Source organism: Anarhichas minor, unplaced genomic scaffold (genome assembly GCF_050575085.1).
Source record: "Anarhichas minor isolate MPS153535 unplaced genomic scaffold, ASM5057508v1 ptg000037l, whole genome shotgun sequence".
NCBI lineage: Eukaryota > Metazoa > Chordata > Actinopteri > Perciformes > Anarhichadidae > Anarhichas > Anarhichas minor.
This window is the reverse complement of record NW_027466483.1, coordinates 4507588-4527500: the sequence shown is the minus strand read 5'-3', so window position 1 is coordinate 4527500 and position 19913 is coordinate 4507588. Positions and strand designations below refer to the sequence as shown.

Below are 19913 nucleotides of genomic sequence, written 5' to 3'. Positions count from 1 at the left end.
TTTTTTAAATCTGGGTTGAGTGAATAAGAAGCTTGTGGTGAATATTGACAGTAGCTTGGCTATTTAAAGATGCTGTTCTGCAGGACGTCGAGGATGTTGGGCTGGTCGAGATTCTCTTTGACCAATCAGCCGTCTGCAGCATTTTATCTCAACCTTGTATCGGCTCAGCTGGCTTCCAACCGAGACCGAACCTCAGTACTATCCACAACCAGAACAATGGTTACATATAATTTACATAAATTATATTTAATATTGATGACCAGATGAAGATCTGTGTACCAAAACGCTATCATTAAATAGCTCTGACTGCAGGTGTGCTGAAGTCTTTCTGTTGGTCTTAATAAGTGTAGCATTCATTAGAAACTATTCCTTACTGCTAACATATAATGAACAGCATAGCTTTTTGATTCAATCACTTGAGTGTGAAGTGAGTGAGTGAGTCACTGAGTGAGTTTCTAGTAACTTACCCATCAAAGAGACGTCTCCTTGTTGACTCAATAGCGCTGTCCACAGTACGGATGGCCTGCTCTATGGACGTGCTCACAAAGGTGTCGCCCTGTCGGCTGACTGCAGGAACTGTTGTCACACAGAAACAGAACCAAGTATAAAACAAATTAAATACATTTGGACCTAAGATTTGAATGGGGCATATACAAAGTTGCTTTATTTCTTTTCCACTTTTATGTTTCTGTCAAGTTCCATTAAACTTCTCATTTAAAGATTCTCTATAAGACATTCAGAGCATTAATACAGCAGCAAATAACTACCTTCGATGTAGAGGAGTAATGTCTACCTGAGCAGAGTGAAGGCACTCTGCCTCTGTGTGTGCATAGTGCACATGTGCGTGTCCCACCGGCTGGCTAATGACCACCGCTCTGCACTGCTCTCATACGGTGGTTACAGCTGAGGAGGCCGTCCTGACCATTGACGCTGTTGCAGTTCCCCCTCAGGTAAACACTGATAGCTCTGTCAGCACTGTTGCTGCTGTTAGCGCTGTTAGCACTGTTTGCACTGTTAGCTGCTATTGACGGCTCAGCCGGCACCATGCTGAGAGCCGTGTGGAAGCAATACATTCATTTCTTATTAAGCACCATTTAAATGTTTATTTTTTAAAGTATCAATGCTATTTACACAACCCAGTGCCATTGCATTTCATGTTCTAACAAACAGTGACTGTGGCTCAGTGGTAGAGCGGGTTGTCCTTCAATCAGCTGTTCGATCCCCGGCTCCACTAGTCCATGTTGCTATGTTCTTGGGCAAGACACTTAGCCCTTCGTTGCTCCCGTAGCTGAGCCTACGGTGTGTGAATGTCTATGTATGGTTAGTTAGTCCTGATGGGCAGCTGGCACCTCGCATGGTAGCATACAATCAGTGTGTGAATGTGTGTGAATGGGGAAATAATGACTCGAAGTGTTGCATTGAGTGCTATACAAGTAGTCCATTTACCAGTAATCAGGAAATGCAGCTTAGGTTACTATAAGCGACTGAACCTTTTAAGGTGCTGCACTTCAGCTACTAAGAGAGTCCAAAATCAAGTGAGCACATTGACACAGTTTACGGATCGACTAGCAGAGTGCTGGGTCTGACCTGAGAAGTCTCAGCAGGAAACACCAACACACGCAGGGAAGAGCTGACCTGTTTCACAGCTTACAATTACCTTCCAACTTTCTCTTCTTTTTACCTCCATTAGTTCCTCCCTCATGACTTAAGCTATCAAATTATTAGAGCATTTACTCTTAATACATTCATATTACAAAAAACATAGTTCACCTTTCATCAGAAATGTGACCAAATTTGATACAGCATCGATGAGCAACATACTAACTTACTCTCTAATATGGTGCACCACCTGATCCCGCCCCTTACGCAGAAAGTGAGAATAGACAGCAACACCTTTACCTGTGACAGTAAGCACCATGCTGGCAACCTGGTAGCCGATGGGATTGCGGGCGACACACTCGTAGCGTCCAGCGTCAGCAGTGCCCACGTCCTTCACCTCTAGATACCCCTCAGAGCTGATGTGGAACTTGCCACTCTCTGTCACCTGTACACCATCCTGAGAGAGAGGGGGGGCGGAGCAAAGGGGAGCAGTCATGACCATGGGAGGTAGCATGTGGAGGGGTGTATGGGACCTGTTATGTAAATTCACTGAGCTGTTTGTTTTTGGATGGAAACTTGAACAACTTCAACACATTGATCACTGAGTTACTTCATTGTCATTATTTGCATTAGCTAATATAATGACAAATAAAGTAAGCACACAACAGTCCCTTCTTTTCTCACTGTTCTCATTCGGCCTCTGCACAAATGAGGTGACAACAGGAGCTCTATTGTCTAACCTTGTTCCAGGTGAGGACAGGCTGTGGCTGGCCCTGAGCGCTGCAGGGAATCTGGACGTCCTGGCCAGACTCCACCGTCAGGTCCCTTGGAGCATTTGTGAAAACAGGCGTTACTGAATGAGTTAAAACATACACACACACATACACACGTGTTAATGATTATGCTCCGGTGTTCAAAGTACTGTACATGTAACAACTGCATTTTATAGGCCATCATAGCAGACATGAAACCCTGAGATGTATCTTTGTGTTTTGGTGTCCTGCATATGCTCACAAAACACACACACACACACTCAGTGTTTGTGTTACAACTGTAGTCGCTATTTTTCTTCCCTCTATTACAGAGCTGCAAAATGTTCAACATCTTACAGTCTGTGTGGAGTTCAAAGGGAGATGAAGGCAGACTGTATGTGGAAAAGGAAATAATGCGTTGCTTCATGTGGTAACAAATAGAGCAATGGGCAGTTGCTCATAGGGGAACATAGTTATGCTGCAATTCTTAAAGTGGTTTTCCTTTTTTCCCCCCACTTTCAACATATTGTGTGAGCAGTGTCTCTCATTTATTGTTTTTAAATGATGAACTTTACCACACAGACGAGATACATACACTCAGTCATTTTTCAATTACATGACGTGGATAGAGCTGTTTTCCATTTGTGTACAGAGATTGAGTAGCAGTCACTGAACCCCCCGCACACAAACACAGTGTTGAGCATTGTTCTAGAGTGAGTCATTGTGTTATAGGGCCTAACATTCAGGATACAACCCTTCCGCAGCTGAGGTGTTGTTGGGTGGGAGAAGGTGGATATTTGCCCCCCCCACACACTATGTTCAAATTCCTTCAGGGTTCCCATGCAGCAGGCAGCAGTGAGCCACCTGGCCATGGGAAAATCCCACAAGTTTTAGAAACAGAGAGTGGGGAGGGAGGCAGTTTCATAGTAGTCTGACACCAATTAACTGCCTTTTAATCAAAGTTGAACTTTCTAAAACACAAGGTTCACTGCAGTGTACAGTACACAGCATCACAGCTGCAGGCAATGTGGAAGTGGCGTGTGCTGTAACCATTTCGGCTACCAGGGTACTCCAAAACAGTTCATATTATCAAGAGGGACACTGAAATCTGTCTCATCCAAAGAAAATAAATCACATCTTGTCAATCCCTGCTTTCGCTTTCCTCTAATGCTTTGTCTATTCCTCTGCACAGCGCTCTTAGACGAAGGCAGCCATCATACACTGCCAGCATGGTTGTGGGGCCATTATGCAACGTGTACTTTGTGCCATGTTAACAGCCATTACTACATGGAAAAACATGGTGTCATCACAGGATTACAGACTGCCATGCTTTCCTGTGCTATGTCAAGGCTGTCATTTCAGACACACACACACACACACACACACACACACACACACACACACACACACACACACACACACACACACACACACACACACACACACACACACACACACACACACACACACACACACACACACACACACACACACACACACACACACAAAAGAGAGAAGCAGTGAGACACACTAACTTATATATGTCTTTCATATCTTTCAATGTAAATAAGCATTGTTTAATAGAAGATTTGCATGTGAAAATGTCAAATTATCTGTGAATGGAGAGTACTGCACCACTCCAACGCTCTTCACATTTTACCACCAACCACTCCCCTCGTCCTCCTCCTACACAAACATGCAATGTTTGACGAGGGCCTTTCAGCAGCCAAATATTTTACTTTTCTGTCTTACAGAACAGATTGGATTCCACGTTAACCACTGCAGTGGATCTTCACCAGCAGATTAATGGCACCTGACCTAGTGTAGCTGTGACCTGAAGGATCTTTTTGCTTCAAGTACCCATGGTCACTTTGAAGCTTCACCCTACACCCTCACCTCTTTGCTGGATGCTGAGCTGCACAGCGGTGCGCACAGTCCCCACGGGGCTGACCGCCTGGCACTCATACTGGCCCTCGTCGTGGGCCGCTACCCGAGTGATGCGGAGAGTGCCAGAGGCCAGGACCACGTGACGGCGGTCTAGGGGTAACGGACTGCCCCCACGTGTCCAGGCAATCACCGGCTGGGGGTAACCACTTGCCTCACAGGGGAAGTCCACCGTGTGACCCTCCAGGATTGACTGGTCCTGTGGAGTGACTGTGAACTGGGGGATCGCTGTGGGCAAAGGTATGACAATGAAATGTGGCTTCATAGGAGCCTTTACTTGCCATGACAGGCTCAGGACACATTACGGAGCTGTTAGACCCCTGAACACATACAGTGGTACGTCCAGGGGATAAGTCAGTTAGAGGAAATGTGAGCAATATAACAATTTATGATCAGGATAATAGCATGAAAAATCACAGTGTGTCAAATTGTGAATATATTTTTCCATCTGTGAAACACTTTGTTTTATGAATAAAGACGTTTTGGTTTTTAACGTTTCTAATAAATCCCAAGTTGCAGATTGCAGAAAACACAAGATCCAAATGCAGGAGGATATCACAAGCAATGACAAGTTTCAAAAAAAGCAACTGCATCAATTTTATATTAAATCCAAATGCCCAAGTCTATTCACCTAACAGAGACAAGTGAATTCTGATTCCTACCTTGTACAATGATATACGCCGTAGCGTGGATGGTATCAACATTATTGGAGGCAAAACAGGTGTACTGTCCCCCATCCGCCTGGTCCACGTTCTGGATATAAAGCCCTCCGGAGGGGGTGATGGTGATGCGGGCGTCGTTGGGCAGAGGTGTGCGATCGCCCTTTGTCCAGGACACCCGGGGCTGCGGTTGGCCTGTGGCGCTACACTCCAGAGTCACACTCTCTCCCACCAGCACCTCAGTGTTCTGGGGCTGGATCACAAAACTTGGCCGTACTGGTGGAAAAGCATGAGGGGGGGAGGGGAGAACATGGGAATGGAGTTACATTAATTAGGTGAGAGGGGACAACATTTTTCATCTGGGTTTCTGGTTTGAGTAACTTCAGGGTATTAGGAAGCTAGTGATGACCGAAATAAATGTTCAAAAGAAAGCTGTTGAGCCAAAAGGTTGTGCGTCTGCAGGGTCAGTTCATACACAAACATCTATTTCTGTAATCAACGACACTCTGACTACTGCAAAAGCAACTTCCTACGTGCATCACAATATATGGTGGAGTCCTGTCCATGTTTGGCCAGTGATTACAGTGGAGTCACAGGAAATATGTACACAGCTAGAGGCCGAGTGTTTACAATCACACAGAGACAGGAAATGCTCAACATCTGCTCTCAGAAACGGTTCCTTAACAAGGGGTCGTCGCCAGGGCCATCCGTCACCCCGGTGATGACCCTCGGTCATCTAGAGACAGCCGCGCTAATCTCCCCCAGCGGCAGCTATTGGCACCGTGAGTGATTGATGTGTGAGAGATGGAGGACAGAATGAACTTGTGTGTGTGTGTAAGTATGTGGGAGATAGATTTGACATGAAAGCCAGCGGGCTTTGCTCACTGCTCAGTGAGACATCCTAGATATTTAACCTATTGAACTCTAAGGGTAACATAGGTGCTACTCACAGTGCAGACACCGTGCTATATTCTGATAACACAAAGAGGTCATATCATGTTTGTCAAGAAGTCATTCAGGAAGCCTCATCATGTTGTTCAAAATGTCATCAGTCTGTTTCAACCCCAACAAACATGAGAATACAAAAGTCAACAAATGCAGTAGATTTAAGTTGGATTGGACAAATTCTGTTGTGAAAGATTTGTTTTTGCCAGTGTGATGTAAGCGTGATCCAAAGTGATTAGCCTGGACATCGACATAATTGAGAATTCTGCATGCACGATGCAGCTTCAGCAGTTAGTAGGTTGCCTGTGGTGTGCAGAGGTTGAGATTAAAAGCAAACACTTACAAGGGGCTCCAAAGTATCGCAGCGTGACCTGTGAAGTCTTGACCTCGCCGGCCACATTTTTGGCCATGCACTGGTAGACTCCCTGGTCTGTCTCCCTGGTGTCCTGAATCATCAGCGTCCCGTCTTCCAGTAGGTTCAGACGACTGTCGTCACGCATGTTCAGAGCATTGCTGTCAGGAGCGCACAGAGATGCACATCACAACCGATTAAACAGAAATCAGTATGCGTATGCAGTCTATTCACATACATACTCATACTCTCTTTTGAATATTCCACTAAATCATTATTGGCATAATCCCAACATTTCTACAATGGGAAATGCAATGTCAGAACTTGGCAACTTCTGTCTAATTCATTCCAAAAGTCAACAATTTATGGGACTTAAACACATGTATCAAATCAATCTTTCAAATGAAACTAGCTTCATAAAGCTGATTCTGATTCTAACTAGAATTACCGCCTCATGGTTGTATGCCTTCGCCAACCAGTCCAGTATCAGTTATTATCCATGTCTGTCACAAAATGTCAATGCTTCATTATTTTATCCTATTTGACATTTGAGCAAAAATGTCTTAATTAACATATCAATCCTTGGTTTGTGACCAAGAACGTGCTTGCTGAGGTCACAGTGACCTTTTGACCACAGGATTCTAGTCAGTTCCTCCTCAAGGCATTCCTGAGATATCGCATTCACCAGAATAACCAAAACACATCAAAACAGTCAGAGAAGGGAGTCTTTGGTTACTTAACATGGTCATAACATTGAGTGCCTTACTTGTTCCTGAGCCAGATGATCTGTGGTTTCGGGTTGCCTTCAGCCCGACAGGTGAAGTACACAGTGTTCCCCGATGTCACATCGACATCCTGGGGCTCTGAGGTGATCCTAGGTACCTCTGCAGGAGAAGGAAAGATAGAACGATGGGAAGGTAATTGTAGACAGGGTTAAATTCATGTCCATTCATTTGTATGTGCCTGTACTGTATGGTGAGCCAACCAGTCTGTCTGTTGAACCAAGCCTCTAGTGAATGTGTCTAGTCTTTCCAAGTCTGAAGCCAGTCATGTCGAGGCAGATCTTCAGAAGCAGTTTAGACCAATAGGAGACTATCCTCTGGCTATACTCCCTGAGCTGCCACATCCAAAGATTACTGACACTGTCAGTTCCTCAGCCTGAGCTTTAGAATAGTCTAGCTCAACTACCTCAACTAACCACTGTGTGTGCAGGCGTTGCCTGAAGGGGCTATTAGAAGTTCTCTTAAGTTAAGATCAGGGTGTGCCACTGCCGTACAAATCACTCCTGAGGAAATCATGGAAACTGTCTCTAGTGTTAGACCCAGACCTTGACGATTGAGTGTATTTTATTCGTTGGCCACATATTGTTCTTCCACAAGACCTTACAAGCATGTCCGTACTAACACACAGACGCTGAGGCGAGGAATATGCCCCAATAGAAAGTCAACATGCAGCACACCCTGTACATATGGTGGAACAATTTCAGAACTACTCTTTCAAACACCAATCTGCTAAACAGAGAACAGTCCACGGGATGGGGGTGAATCTGTGTACACCTGCAGGTAAACCAAACGCAAACTCATAAAAAGCTTCTGGAATATCAACCCATCTCTTCTCTTACCACCATATTATTCCACACTGGGGATTGTAATTGCGGTAACCCAACCTCCATCGTGGTCCAATGAGGAGTCAAGCCAGGCTCATCAGATACCACTTGTGCAGAGAGGGGGCACTTCATCTGAAGAAGGGCGGCTGTTTTGACAGCTGTTCCACCCGCCGTGCATCGTTCAACCTCGTTCACAGGGGGAACTTCATCCGTCTTGCTATGCGGACGGATGAAGTGGAGGGGGTAAGTATGAGCAGGAATGGGCAAGTTGGTGCCATCAAATTAGCTGCTGAGAAAATAAATGTGGTTGGGTTACAGTCAGCTGCCAACTGGCCCGCCTGCCTGGCCCAGACTAAAGCATTCAGTGGGAGCTGGAGGAAACACAGAGCTTAGACGGTTGGATTTACTGCAGGAGCTAACCGCCTGTTATAGACACCAAGCCAACATGTGCCAGACAGACTTTCTTTTCTACTTGCAGTTAAGCAGCATCAGTGCACTTAAACCTGTGCTTAATCAGACTTACTTTTGGCTTGTAAAGCTTGCAAGTGATACAAGTGATAAACATATAATCAATTTATTCATCCTATTAATCGTACATGTTATCCTGCATTGCGGTGGGTCGTTGTTTTTGTTTTTGTCATGTTGTTTGTTTTTCAGTACATTTTCCAAAAATATAAAACGCAAGAACAGCTAAGCATCCCTCCCAACATGGAACAATACAGCCTTCAAAGCTGCAGGACATCTTCTGTCAGCACAATATTACAGAAATCTCACGAATCATTGAGAGTGAAGAGATGTTATCATTTGATGAGCTCAGAGGGAGATACATATTCAACATGAACGAATAGGACGTAGAGGTTTCATTCCCCTCTGCAGATTGGGACAAAATATTGAGGGAGTCTTTAGTAATATGAGTAAGTAAGATACAGAATGATCCCATTTAAAAACCTACACAGAGCTTAAATCCCTCCCTCCAGACTTAACAAATGGATCCAAGCTGATCTAAGCTCTGCTGGCATGGTTGTGGTTAAGCAGGTACCAATACATACATATGACCACCAATACAGATAATTACCCTCATGGTATGTGTTGTCAGTGTATAGTGTTTTGTTCTGTAACTACACCCTGTATAGATGACGAAATGGACTAAAAACAATGACATGACAAGGCTGTGGACGCCCCATCACAACATCCCACCCATGCATGTGTGCATACATATCATACACTGCCAGATCCCAACACTAAGCAGCTGCTGGTGGACTGATACTGGAGAGACCAGAGGCCAAAGGGGGTCCTGACTGACTTCTACCAAGACTAGAGACACATCTGGTGGTGTATGAAGAGTGAACCAGCTGGGTGCCTGCAGATCTCAGACACAAAGAGAGGATACAGCTGTGTCTGTGTCTGTACGGGTGAGACAGGGTGACTATGCGTACCTGCTATTTGTTATTTGCTGGCAGGAGGGCTGTAGGTTTTGTATGTGGACTGAGTTGTGGTTTAAGTTAGGAGAGCATGTATAGGAATAGAAACATGGAAACCACATGCGTGCTGCTGGGCAACCACGTGTGTGCAGTATGGCTTTACGTATGTTTCAAAAGTCGTCCATTGTAAAACTAAATGAGGTTTCAAAAAGGAGGCTTTTAATAACCAGTCAGAGTGCTTTCTTTACATAGTGCCTAGTCGGTGCTATTAATGTTGCAGCAGGTTTAGGTTGCACAGCTGGGCCGCTGGGGGAGAGGTGGCAATGCAATGGAACAGCTGAAAACAACTTCTTAATTATATTTGACATTATACCTAAAAGTGATCGATTTATGAAGACCCTGCTATTCTCAGACCACCCTCCCCCCCCCCCCCCCAGCAAACATTCCGTGATATTGCGGGATTGTCATGCTCAGTGGGAAGTCTGGTTATGTTCTCCGTACCACAGTTGAGCTCCTCTGCGGTGAGCGTTGCCACCGATCTGCCCTGTAGGCGGCTGGGGTAGTCGCAGGTGGCAGCAGCTTGAGCATTGCCCGACTCAGCGTAATGCTTCAGAAGGTCAGCCAGCCACAGCAGCTCACAGTCACAGTTTAACGCATTGGAATCCAGTCGCCTGAACACACAGACAACACAGACACGCAGACACACAGCAGGAGAGGTCCATCAATAAAGCATATATATGACTTGTAGCTGTGGAGTTGTGCATGTAGCGGTGCTGTGTAAACCCTCTCTGGCAGTTAATGAACTCAAACTGGTCTGGCATAGCCAGGCCCAGCTCAGTCCAAACATGAGGCTCAGCAGGGCCATGTTGGAAGACTCTGTGCTGCTGCCGTGGGAAACTATCTCTCTGCTTGGCCTCCTCCTCTGGCAACTGATCCAGCTTTCAGTTCTACCACAATGTGACCCTTATTCAAGTGTGTTGTGAACAAATTAGATTTTTAGTCACACTTATCCTTTCGGGGCCTACGTGATAATATATATCCTCCAACACTACTGCCATCACTACTGCAGCTTCTCTAGTCTTTTTAAGCACTGGCCTACGATCTAACGCATTCTGAAAAAGTCATTTGTGTAAACACAAGAGGGTGGAAAACAATGGGGCCAAACTGCTGATTGTTCTTCGCTACCTGTTGGCTGGAGGAGGTCGGGGTTTAAAGCTGTGTTAGAGATAGTTGGCCTCGTGTTGTAAGACCCCTGAATTCTCATACGTCAGGGGAAATGAAGCATCTTCTTTGCTTTTGTCATCACATCCTGCCCTGCACAGTCCCTTCCATTCTCCACTGAAGCTGACTCTAACAGAGAATACTAAAACTATGGGAAGGACTGCGCTGATAGAAAGCACCTCGCAGCCAAGGAAGCCTGAGAACCATGTAGTGTGGTTACATGGCATGTAACTGACAACAGGCCCCTGTTGATACTGAGTGTCATGGGAGTGAGACACAGGAATCGATAGAGACATGCATTCTAACACAGCTGTTCAGGGGTTTGTTGGGGAGATTCCCACTTACAGTCGCTTCATGGCCTGAAGATGAGAGAAAGTTCCCGGGACGAGCTGGGAGATTCTGTTGTTGTGCAAAAACCTGAGTGAGAGAGAGAGAAAAACTGTAAAATGATTTATCAATGTTCATAATATAGCTGGCCAGAAACTAAGAATCCTTTTGTTTTGATTAGCTTTGAGTGAGCCCTTCATATCAAAGGGAGCGTGTCCATGTTTCTACAGTAGCCCAGAACAGATGAACCAGACACTGGCTCTAGAAAGCCTTTCCTGTTTTTACGTTACCTGAGAGCCACCGTAGTTCTCTGACACACTTGGCCACGGAGGAGTGAGCAGAGGGGTATTGGGTCGGTTACAATCGGCAACCTCATCACTAAATCCAGATAACCTTTGATGCAGCTCTTCGTCTTCTATCCCGACCTGTAGGAATCGATCTACAGATATGCTCTCTGGACACTTTGACCGTGACCATGGAGATATTCCCCAACAAGTCACTCAGAGTGTGCATCTGGGGCTTCTTTCCCTCCCCTTTCCACCATGACTGGCAGGTGTCCCTCCTTCTTCTCTTACTCTCCAGTGACTGGGAAGTATGGATACACTGGGCAGCCACTGGCCCATAAACAGGGACAATGAAACAGGAATTTAAGGACTTTATTCAACCCTTACACATCTGGTGGAGAGTTTTAGAAGCAGAGGCGACAGTACATGTGCACGTTGTCAAGAAAGTTTATATCCAGAGCATTCGTAGGCAGCTAACAGACTATATATATAAGACATTAATAGGGTTGTAACAGACCATTGATCCGTACTGACCCCATTGAAATGATTATTGGGACAGCGGCAAAAACAATAGTCTGGCGCCTCGTAGAGCAGCTGCGTGATACGATCTGGACCGTGAGCTTTATGATCCGTTTTATGACCACGAGACATTATGTCAGTCTGTACGCAAGAGAGCCACAGCTTTCAATCATTTACAGAAGCAGCTGATTGACAAAGGATAAAAGCATGTTAACGGAGATATTATTAGTGTGATCAGGCTCAGCAATATTACTATCACTAACGAATTGAATATGAAGTTGACACATTTAAACCGTATACAGATTCCACAGGACAACTCTACACTTAGTACTTAAGGATGATTGAAGTTAAACTCACTATCACAACCCATGACAATATAACCGATAAGCATTCCGGCAGTATATAATCAGGGATCTGATTAACATCATGTTCAGTGGGACATTCCTATCTGTGGTTGCAGTTAGTTCAGCTCTTTGTTTAATGAGGCCAAGATGTGTTCTCAATCCTCAATCCAATCCACGGCTCTGGCTTGAAATTTGTGACCTCATTCAGTTCCACTGGTTTCTTTCTCTCTGACCAATCGTCCCATGTGAGTGTCTCTGGAAGCAGTATAATAAGCAAAGACATGCAAACCCAATACATTTACAGACATAGGTCTGAGTTATCTGTTCAACAGATAAACTACAGAGTAGGGAACACTTGCATCAGCTCACAGCTTCATGGGAACTAAATATAAGTCAGGGATCAACCCCCAGAATCTGCTATCATTACCGTATTATTGTCTGAAGCAACGACAAACTAATCTCTGTACTATACAAGGAGCCTCAGAGGCTTGCTAGGAGGCCTTTGGCTGTACTGATTTAAACTGCAGCTGACATTTTACCACAGTAGGTCATTCCAATGTCATGCTAAGCAAAGTCTGGACCTGCCCGACTTGACACTTTTAATTCCATACCAAGTACATCATGTTAGTTATTGCTCTCTGGCTTCCATCAACTGCACTAGTGAATCCAGCGGCGCTGTTGGATCTATTCAGCCATTGATTTATGTCAGCATTTAACTCGGAATCTGCTTCTTCCTCATGAGAATGTTTTTGTTTCTAGGATGGTGTGTGAACTGCGTACAGTACATTTTGTAGGAATCTTAAGGGAATGCTCAGACAGGATGAACTTACAGTCGTTCCAGCTTTGGTAGGTGAGTGAATGATTCTGGTTCCAAAGACTCAATGTTGTTGAAGTGCAGGTACCTAGAGAAGAACAAAGTGTAGACAAAGCACAGTGAAAGTGGATTAGGGCTACCTGTCTGACTAAAGAGAAGTGCATGGTCCTAGTAGGCCCAAAGAGGTGGGGGTAAATGAGAACACTGACGTGTCCTCCAGTCTTCCCTGTTCACCTGTCCACCCCCGACACTTCATATTACTGAAAATAACCGCCTCAGAAAAGATCTAGCTCTGGGTGAATGCAGCCAGACGGGAGGAATTCGTACATCAGGCATTCATCTTGGACGGTTGATGTACAGGGTCTGAAAGTCTTTGGCTGAAGTTGTAAGTTTGAAATGAGATTGCCCACAGGTGAAACGCAAGCACGGCCATTATCTCATGGAATGCAAAGATAATTTATGCCCCCAAAAGCCTTTGAGCTGAGAAAACATAAATCAAACCATAGGCTGACAAATAAAAGGTTATGGAAATGAGATCCAACTGAATGGTAACTGCAACTTCAGGTTCAGTTGGGTGTCTGCTTGTTTAGACAGTCAAAGCAGCAAAACAGACTCAAATACAATATTCCTCTAGATGTCTCCACACATACAAATCCACTTTAGCTTTGTCTGTAAGAACATCTCAACTGTTGATTATTTGCTGTATTGTTACAAGCTGTACTGGACACCCAACAGGATGTCTTTGGGTGTTGTGGAGGAGTCAGAACGCAGTACAAGTGAAACACAGAGCGGTTTGATGAAGACAGCAGTAAGATGAGTTCATTTCCCTCTCGGATCAATCAGCATCCCAGTACCACAGTACTTTCATTACACTTTCAATGCTATGTGTGACCCAGTGTAGCTGTTACAACTTTATATAGACATGACATCAAATCAATTAGCTCTGCTTTTATCTGTGATAAGAGGACTAGAAGTTGGGCTGCACAATAGATAGAATATTAATCACGACCACCATTTTGGCTTCACACAACTAAGTGAACATGATGGACCGTGATCTTGATTTTAGAATGTGTGCTCCGCTTACAGAAGACTTTGCAGCATATGAAATCAAGCGCTTTCTAAGCAAGCAGCTGCCAGGAGGCCAGCCAGATGTTTTTGGCTTCACTTTTGTGGAGCTGTCATGCTGCCGCATGCAGCCCGTAATAAACTTTCCTGAAAGAGTAGAAGAGTAATATACTGTATATTACAAAACTGCACTCAACACATGGAAGTCTTATTTTGATGCAAAGAATTTGTACGTTTGCAGGAATGTCAGACAACATGGAAGTGAAAGCAGGGCTGTGTTAATTAAAATGTAAAAGTGCGAAAAAACATTCTGTCCCTAAAAGTGAATGGATAGTAGTAATCTCAATATCAATCAAAACAATGGTGAGTAGGGCTGCACTGTTGCCTCACAGCGAGAGGGCCTGGGTTCAGGTCCCGGGCTGGACGGCCCTTCTGTTTGCATGTTCTCCCCATGTCAGCGTGGGTTCTCCTCTGGGTTCTCAGGCCTCCTCCCACAGTCCAAAGACATGCAGCTCAAGTGTTGACTCTAAATGGCCCGTAGGTGTAAATGTGAGCGTGAATGGTTGTCTGTCTCCATGTGTCAGCCCTGTGATAGTGTGGAGACCTGTCCAGGGTGAACCCTGCCCACTGTCGTCTGGGATCGGCTCCAGCCCCACCTGCGACCCTGAACAGGATAAGCGGTTCAAGATGATGGATGTATAATCGTGATTATCATTTTGGCCATAATCGTGCAGCCCTAAGATGTCCTACTTTGCATTCAGGTTGCTCTGTCCCTGTGTGAACCCCACTGGCATGCTGATAACATCAACAGACGAGTGGTGGTGGCTCATATATGAATGTAAGTGCATATCGCCTCAAAAAGAAGCATGTGACTTCAGGCTCCTGTTGCCCAGTGGGGATGAAGAAGAACTATTAAAGTATATGCAATCTGGCTCAGAACTTGTCACCCACATGTAAAATCCTTCATTGCTGCAGCGAAACTCATAACAGCTGCCAGGCAGGGAGCCTGATGTTGGGATTGGTTTGACGTGGTGAATCGGCCATTTGTTCTCTGTGGAGTGCAATAAGTCATGGTCTCCTCCTTGCTAAAGGAAATGTCAGCCATATTGGTTGTGATAATGACACACTGGCTTATCGACAGACTACAGGGATCATTTCTGCACACAGTGGTCACACAAGTTCTATTACAACTCTGAAAACACAATTGGTATTATTAACATCAATCAACAGTAGCTTGTGTGTTTTTTCTTTTCAAACATGCACGTATATAACAATACAACTTTTGTATTGTTTTTAGTTTTTTAAAAGCAGCACAGAAGTTTCGGAGTGTCGAGACTCACAGGAAGCAGCTTGGTGTGATCACACAGACTGAACGTACAGGACAGCCTTCTGACAAATAAACACTGAGAGCAGGTTACAGCAGCATGGAGCAGAAGAGACGCGAGTCAAGCTTTGCTCTCAAGCAGAAGCTCTGACTCCAGCACCACACTGCGAGCACTACCAGCAGCACACGGCTGGATAACATGCTGTGAGCTTTGCATTGGGGGGGGGGGGGGGGGGAAATATCTGTGTTCCTGACCATAACACATGCGACTCATGCAAAGGGATCAGAGAGGGTCAGCGCGGCATACAAGGGGGGAGGGGTGCACACACGGCATGCATGGTGGCGGTGGAAAAGTGGTAGAGAGGGCGCACGGGGGAGGGGGGGATCACAGCAGTGACAAGTAACTAACAGAGCTCCCATGACACCTGTGTAAGGCCTACACAGTCATGTCATGCAGCATTCATAACAGACCAAAACACATGATGTTAACATCTGTGACATCTCTGTCACTAAGGACCAACAGCTTGGGTCTGGGGTTACTTCCTGAAACTTCCTGCTGTTATTCACATACACTGCAACAGGAAATAAACTGGGGCACATGTGGAATGGTATTCCGTAGTCTACAGACTATTTCACAGTTTATTTCCTGTTGCAGTGTCTGTGAGTGACAGGAAGTAAACATTGACCCAAGCTGTTGCCTTGCAATGCATTTCAGTTGAACCGGTCGATACACGCCCTCATTTATAGACCCTTTTATAGCAGACGTCATCAACACTATGCGTGCGCATGTTGGAAACGGACCTGGAGTTTTGCTCCATTCATCCCGACGACTCAGCGAGCTTTAAAGTAGGATTAAAACTGTCACCAGCATCAAAACGTCTGCTCGTTGCACATGTTTGGTGCTCAGACTTGATATTCCAACAGCGGACTCAAGTTCTATAGAATTCCTACAAAATCACGACCGCTTCGGAGAAACAGGTTGCTTGTAATAGCTTAGGTAAAGGGATGGGAGATAATAAACACGGGTCAGTCTGTATTTAGAATGGATTGAAGCCTTTTAAAAGGACACCTACATGTTCTGTTGCTGTTGGTGCATTCGGCTGAGAGTCTCCACTTAACACGGTCACTGGTTAAACTGAAGCACTGGCTGCGAGCTATTAAACATGTTGACTACCACTGCACTGTCTTTAGTGTCTATTTCAAAACTCAATATAAGTCTGTACATGAGCACAGAGAACAGCTGGGAGCATCTAGTGACTTGTGTGCTGGTGATCTCTCTCTGGTGGAACATTACAGGTTTCTCCACCACATACATGTATAAATCTGGCCGCTAAATATCAGGTCACTTGTTAATGTATTCTACTACTCACTAATATCACACAGATCTGTAAAGTGAATGTATTTAGGTTACATTCACCATCTTTGGTGGTCATTACCCGGCATAGCTTGACAAGCTTTTGGACTCCGCTGTACTTCCGTTGCCAAACTGTGTAGGGACACTTCTGTACGCCATCGTTGTTTAGTAACTGTAAAGGGGTTTATAAATCACATTAGACCATGTAGACATTACCAGGCGTCATGGATCTCTCGGGGGGGGGGGGGGGGGGACAGCAGGTGGGAGGAGGAGCAGCTGGTCGAGCAGAAGGAAAAGGTGGACGACGAAGTTGGTCACTTACAGTTGCTCAAGAGAGACAAGCCCCTTAAATGCTTGTCTGTCAATTGATTGGATTTCATTCTTGTACAAATAGCTGAAAGGAGAGATAATCAGTAACATTAGTAACACACACACACTCACACAGCATCATCTGACTAGTTATTATGAGAGAAAGTAGAGGATCTGATCAAATAACCATTGTTTAGATGCTGTTTAAATGAAATGTACGTACAGTCTTTACTGCAGACTTGCATCTATTATCTAAGAACTCACTACACTAGCCTGCTTCATTGACATCGGTAGATGTAGCTATGGGGGGGCAAATCTTTGGAACAGTTTTACATTACAAGTACAGTATCTTCACTCAGATGTGCTTGACTTAATTAAACAAGGAATATTTTATCGATCATTGTATTTGGTGCTACAATTATTATTACACTAATCAAGTCAATATAGGTAAACAAAGCTATTCTACTCGCATTAAGACTTTTAGCAGAACATTCAATGACTATAAATCACTCATGGAATGTATTACATTCAGTCAATGACAAACATTCACATTATATAAAATCTGAGATTAGATTTTCGTACATCTCAGGAAAAATATACATGTGCATCAAATAACAATCAGTCATCAATGGACAAACAATAAGTATGACATCACAGATTCCTTGTGTGTCTAATCTCTTCTCCATGTCTCCTCTTTAGTCAGGGACTTGCAGTAATACGTGTGCATGTGTTCCCTCCGTCATCCATGTTAAAGAAACGTGATACTAGGAAAGCAATGGCTTAAAGCTGTCCTCTATTCCACCCTCCACCACTCCACTCAGGACGGGACCTGACGACAGATACAGATCTGCTCACCAGTGTATGGTGAGCAGTGAACCAATGTATGGAACAATAAACATGCAATAACCTCTCTGTGTGAACGCTATCAGGTGTCTTACTATGGCCGAAGAAAGGTTTATACAAAAATAAACAACTTTATCATACGTAGCCAGATAAATAGTCAAAACAAATGGAGCTAAATGTCGCTATTAAAGAAAGTGAGTGACATTCATAAAGGACACTGCCTTCATACAAACTACTCTGCTAAGAGGCGATGCATGACCAAACCAAAACTATTAGTACTCAATTTCCATGCAGAGCTATTCTGTACAAATAGATCATGGCAAACAGACCATTAAGTGTAATGAGTTTAGTTTGGTGACACTGGAGAAAGCAGACGTATTGTTGTGACACCATGTAAACGGCTTACTGCTGCAGGAGCCTGTGATTGAATGTGAAACAGTGGACCGCATCCTGTGTGTGTGTGTGTGTGTGTGTGTGTGTGTGAGAGTGTGAGAGTGGGAGGGAAACTGGATTTGGAAGTTGTGGGCATAGATATCCTTTCGTGGTACTCCTCATCAAGAAGTAGACAGAATGCATTGTAACATCCTGACTTTAACTAGAAACATCCCTCACCTTCTTCCTCACTGTTTCTGGTTTAAGACTCGTGGATTTTTTCCATGACTGCTGCTGATCACTTCATTAAATGATCTACATTAACATTCACAAACACAGAATCTATACGTACAAACAAAGTAAGATACAGTATGTAGCTTACATTCATTTACTCTGAAGCAAGTAAACAACATCTGTGTTGCTACAATAACAGACTGATGGACGATGGCAGATGGATGTAATGCAACTGAATGATTAGAGAAAGATCAAATAAACAGTGAACAGTTCCCACAAACAGGACCGTTGACCTCTGTTTGACTTGGTCGTGGAGGTGGTCGAGGGAGAGCGACGTGAAAGATGACAGGGAGTGGACCTCACTGGGGTCCAAAGGAAGTGAGGAGGTGAGGAGGGAGATACAATCTAGCCCCCAGCTATAGACCACTGAACAGGTGGGGGAAACTTACCCTCGTCACAAAGGCATTAGATCAACTCTGCTTTTCAGTGAGAGGGGCACTGTAATTAAAAGAGCTACTAAAGAGCCACAGGACTTTATTACAACACAGAGAGAGGACATGTGAGGATATGCGTCAGTGAGCTGAGGAGAGAAACAAAAGGAAAGCCCACATCCCTTCTACTCTCCCCCTCTTCATTCTCTCTCTCTTTGAGCTGATGTTTATGATTTGTCTCAAGTGGGCAGTGCTTGTCCAAGATGTTAGCTGAACAGTGATGTAACAGTATGTCTCGCTACTCCTTTACAGGCCTTTATCAGTAGTTCCTGCTAATAAATTATATCTATATTCATATTTTTACTTCACCAGCTAACATGCAGACTCCTAGCTTAGCCTAATCAGAGAGCAAATCACATAACGTCGTCTACTGTCTTTAAATGTACAATACAGCTCACCAAACTAAAGTATATCAAGCTAACCAAACATACCCTTCCCTATGTCAGAGAGTCCTGTGTGTAGGTCCTCATACCTGAGCCCAGACTGTGCTCTCAGCACAACGTAGGCCAGTGGGATGAGAATGTAAGTGACTAACAAAGGGAGCAAACTAGCAATCCCTCAGAAACCTCGAGGCTACACACGCCTCAACAATCTGTTCTCCACTCTGCCTCCAGCTCGACTCTTTCACACACATAAGTACAGAGGAACAGACAAAGGGAGACTTCTCATTGATGCCGTTTCTGACACATGTTCACTGACTGAGCAGTCTAGCAACATCAGCTGTCTTCCACACTTCCACTCAACGAGCATGTGTTTTTAGAGACGTGTTTCATCATGCTTCATCTTCTGTTGACTCAACTGCTTCAACAGCAAACTAAATTGACACGAGGGCAACTTACAGATATTTGAGGTTTTCCAGGTCTTCAAACGCCCCCCTGGGGATCCTTCGTATATGATTGTTGTTGAGGAGGCTGTGAAGGACAGGAAACAGGGTTCATAGTTACAGGATGGACAGTAGGTTTGTCCTGGCCTCATAGTCAGTCTGCTGCGTCTGTTCCAACACAAGATGCAGTATAACGTCATTCTTAATATTCATATTGTCAACATATGGAGGAGGTTCTTATAGTCTTCAGCTTTGTTCTGCGGTTTGAAAGCGCCATGATTGAAATGGTTAGTGATCACTTGTTCCCTCTT

The 19913-nt window shown here is 44.6% G+C and overlaps 1 protein-coding gene across 1 annotated transcript in view; it reads right to left on the bottom strand.

Moving 5' to 3' along the window:
* Positions 1-467: 467 nt before the first annotated feature.
* LOC142966295 (peroxidasin-like) overlaps positions 468-19913 on the bottom strand; it is a gene marked incomplete at its 3' end in the record, with an annotated part of 36950 nt that continues 17504 nt past the window's right edge. Inside the window, exons 3-14 of the mRNA XM_076106983.1 lie at positions 19619-19690; positions 16853-16924; positions 12804-12875; positions 10845-10916; positions 9780-9949; positions 7018-7135; positions 6243-6412; positions 4958-5230; positions 4248-4523; positions 2340-2452; positions 1900-2056; positions 468-576 (exon numbers count right to left, since the gene is read on the bottom strand). Of these exons, the coding sequence (XP_075963098.1) occupies positions 468-576; positions 1900-2056; positions 2340-2452; positions 4248-4523; positions 4958-5230; positions 6243-6412; positions 7018-7135; positions 9780-9949; positions 10845-10916; positions 12804-12875; positions 16853-16924; positions 19619-19690 (1674 nt within the window). The remainder of the gene's footprint in view (positions 577-1899; positions 2057-2339; positions 2453-4247; positions 4524-4957; positions 5231-6242; positions 6413-7017; positions 7136-9779; positions 9950-10844; positions 10917-12803; positions 12876-16852; positions 16925-19618; positions 19691-19913) is intronic.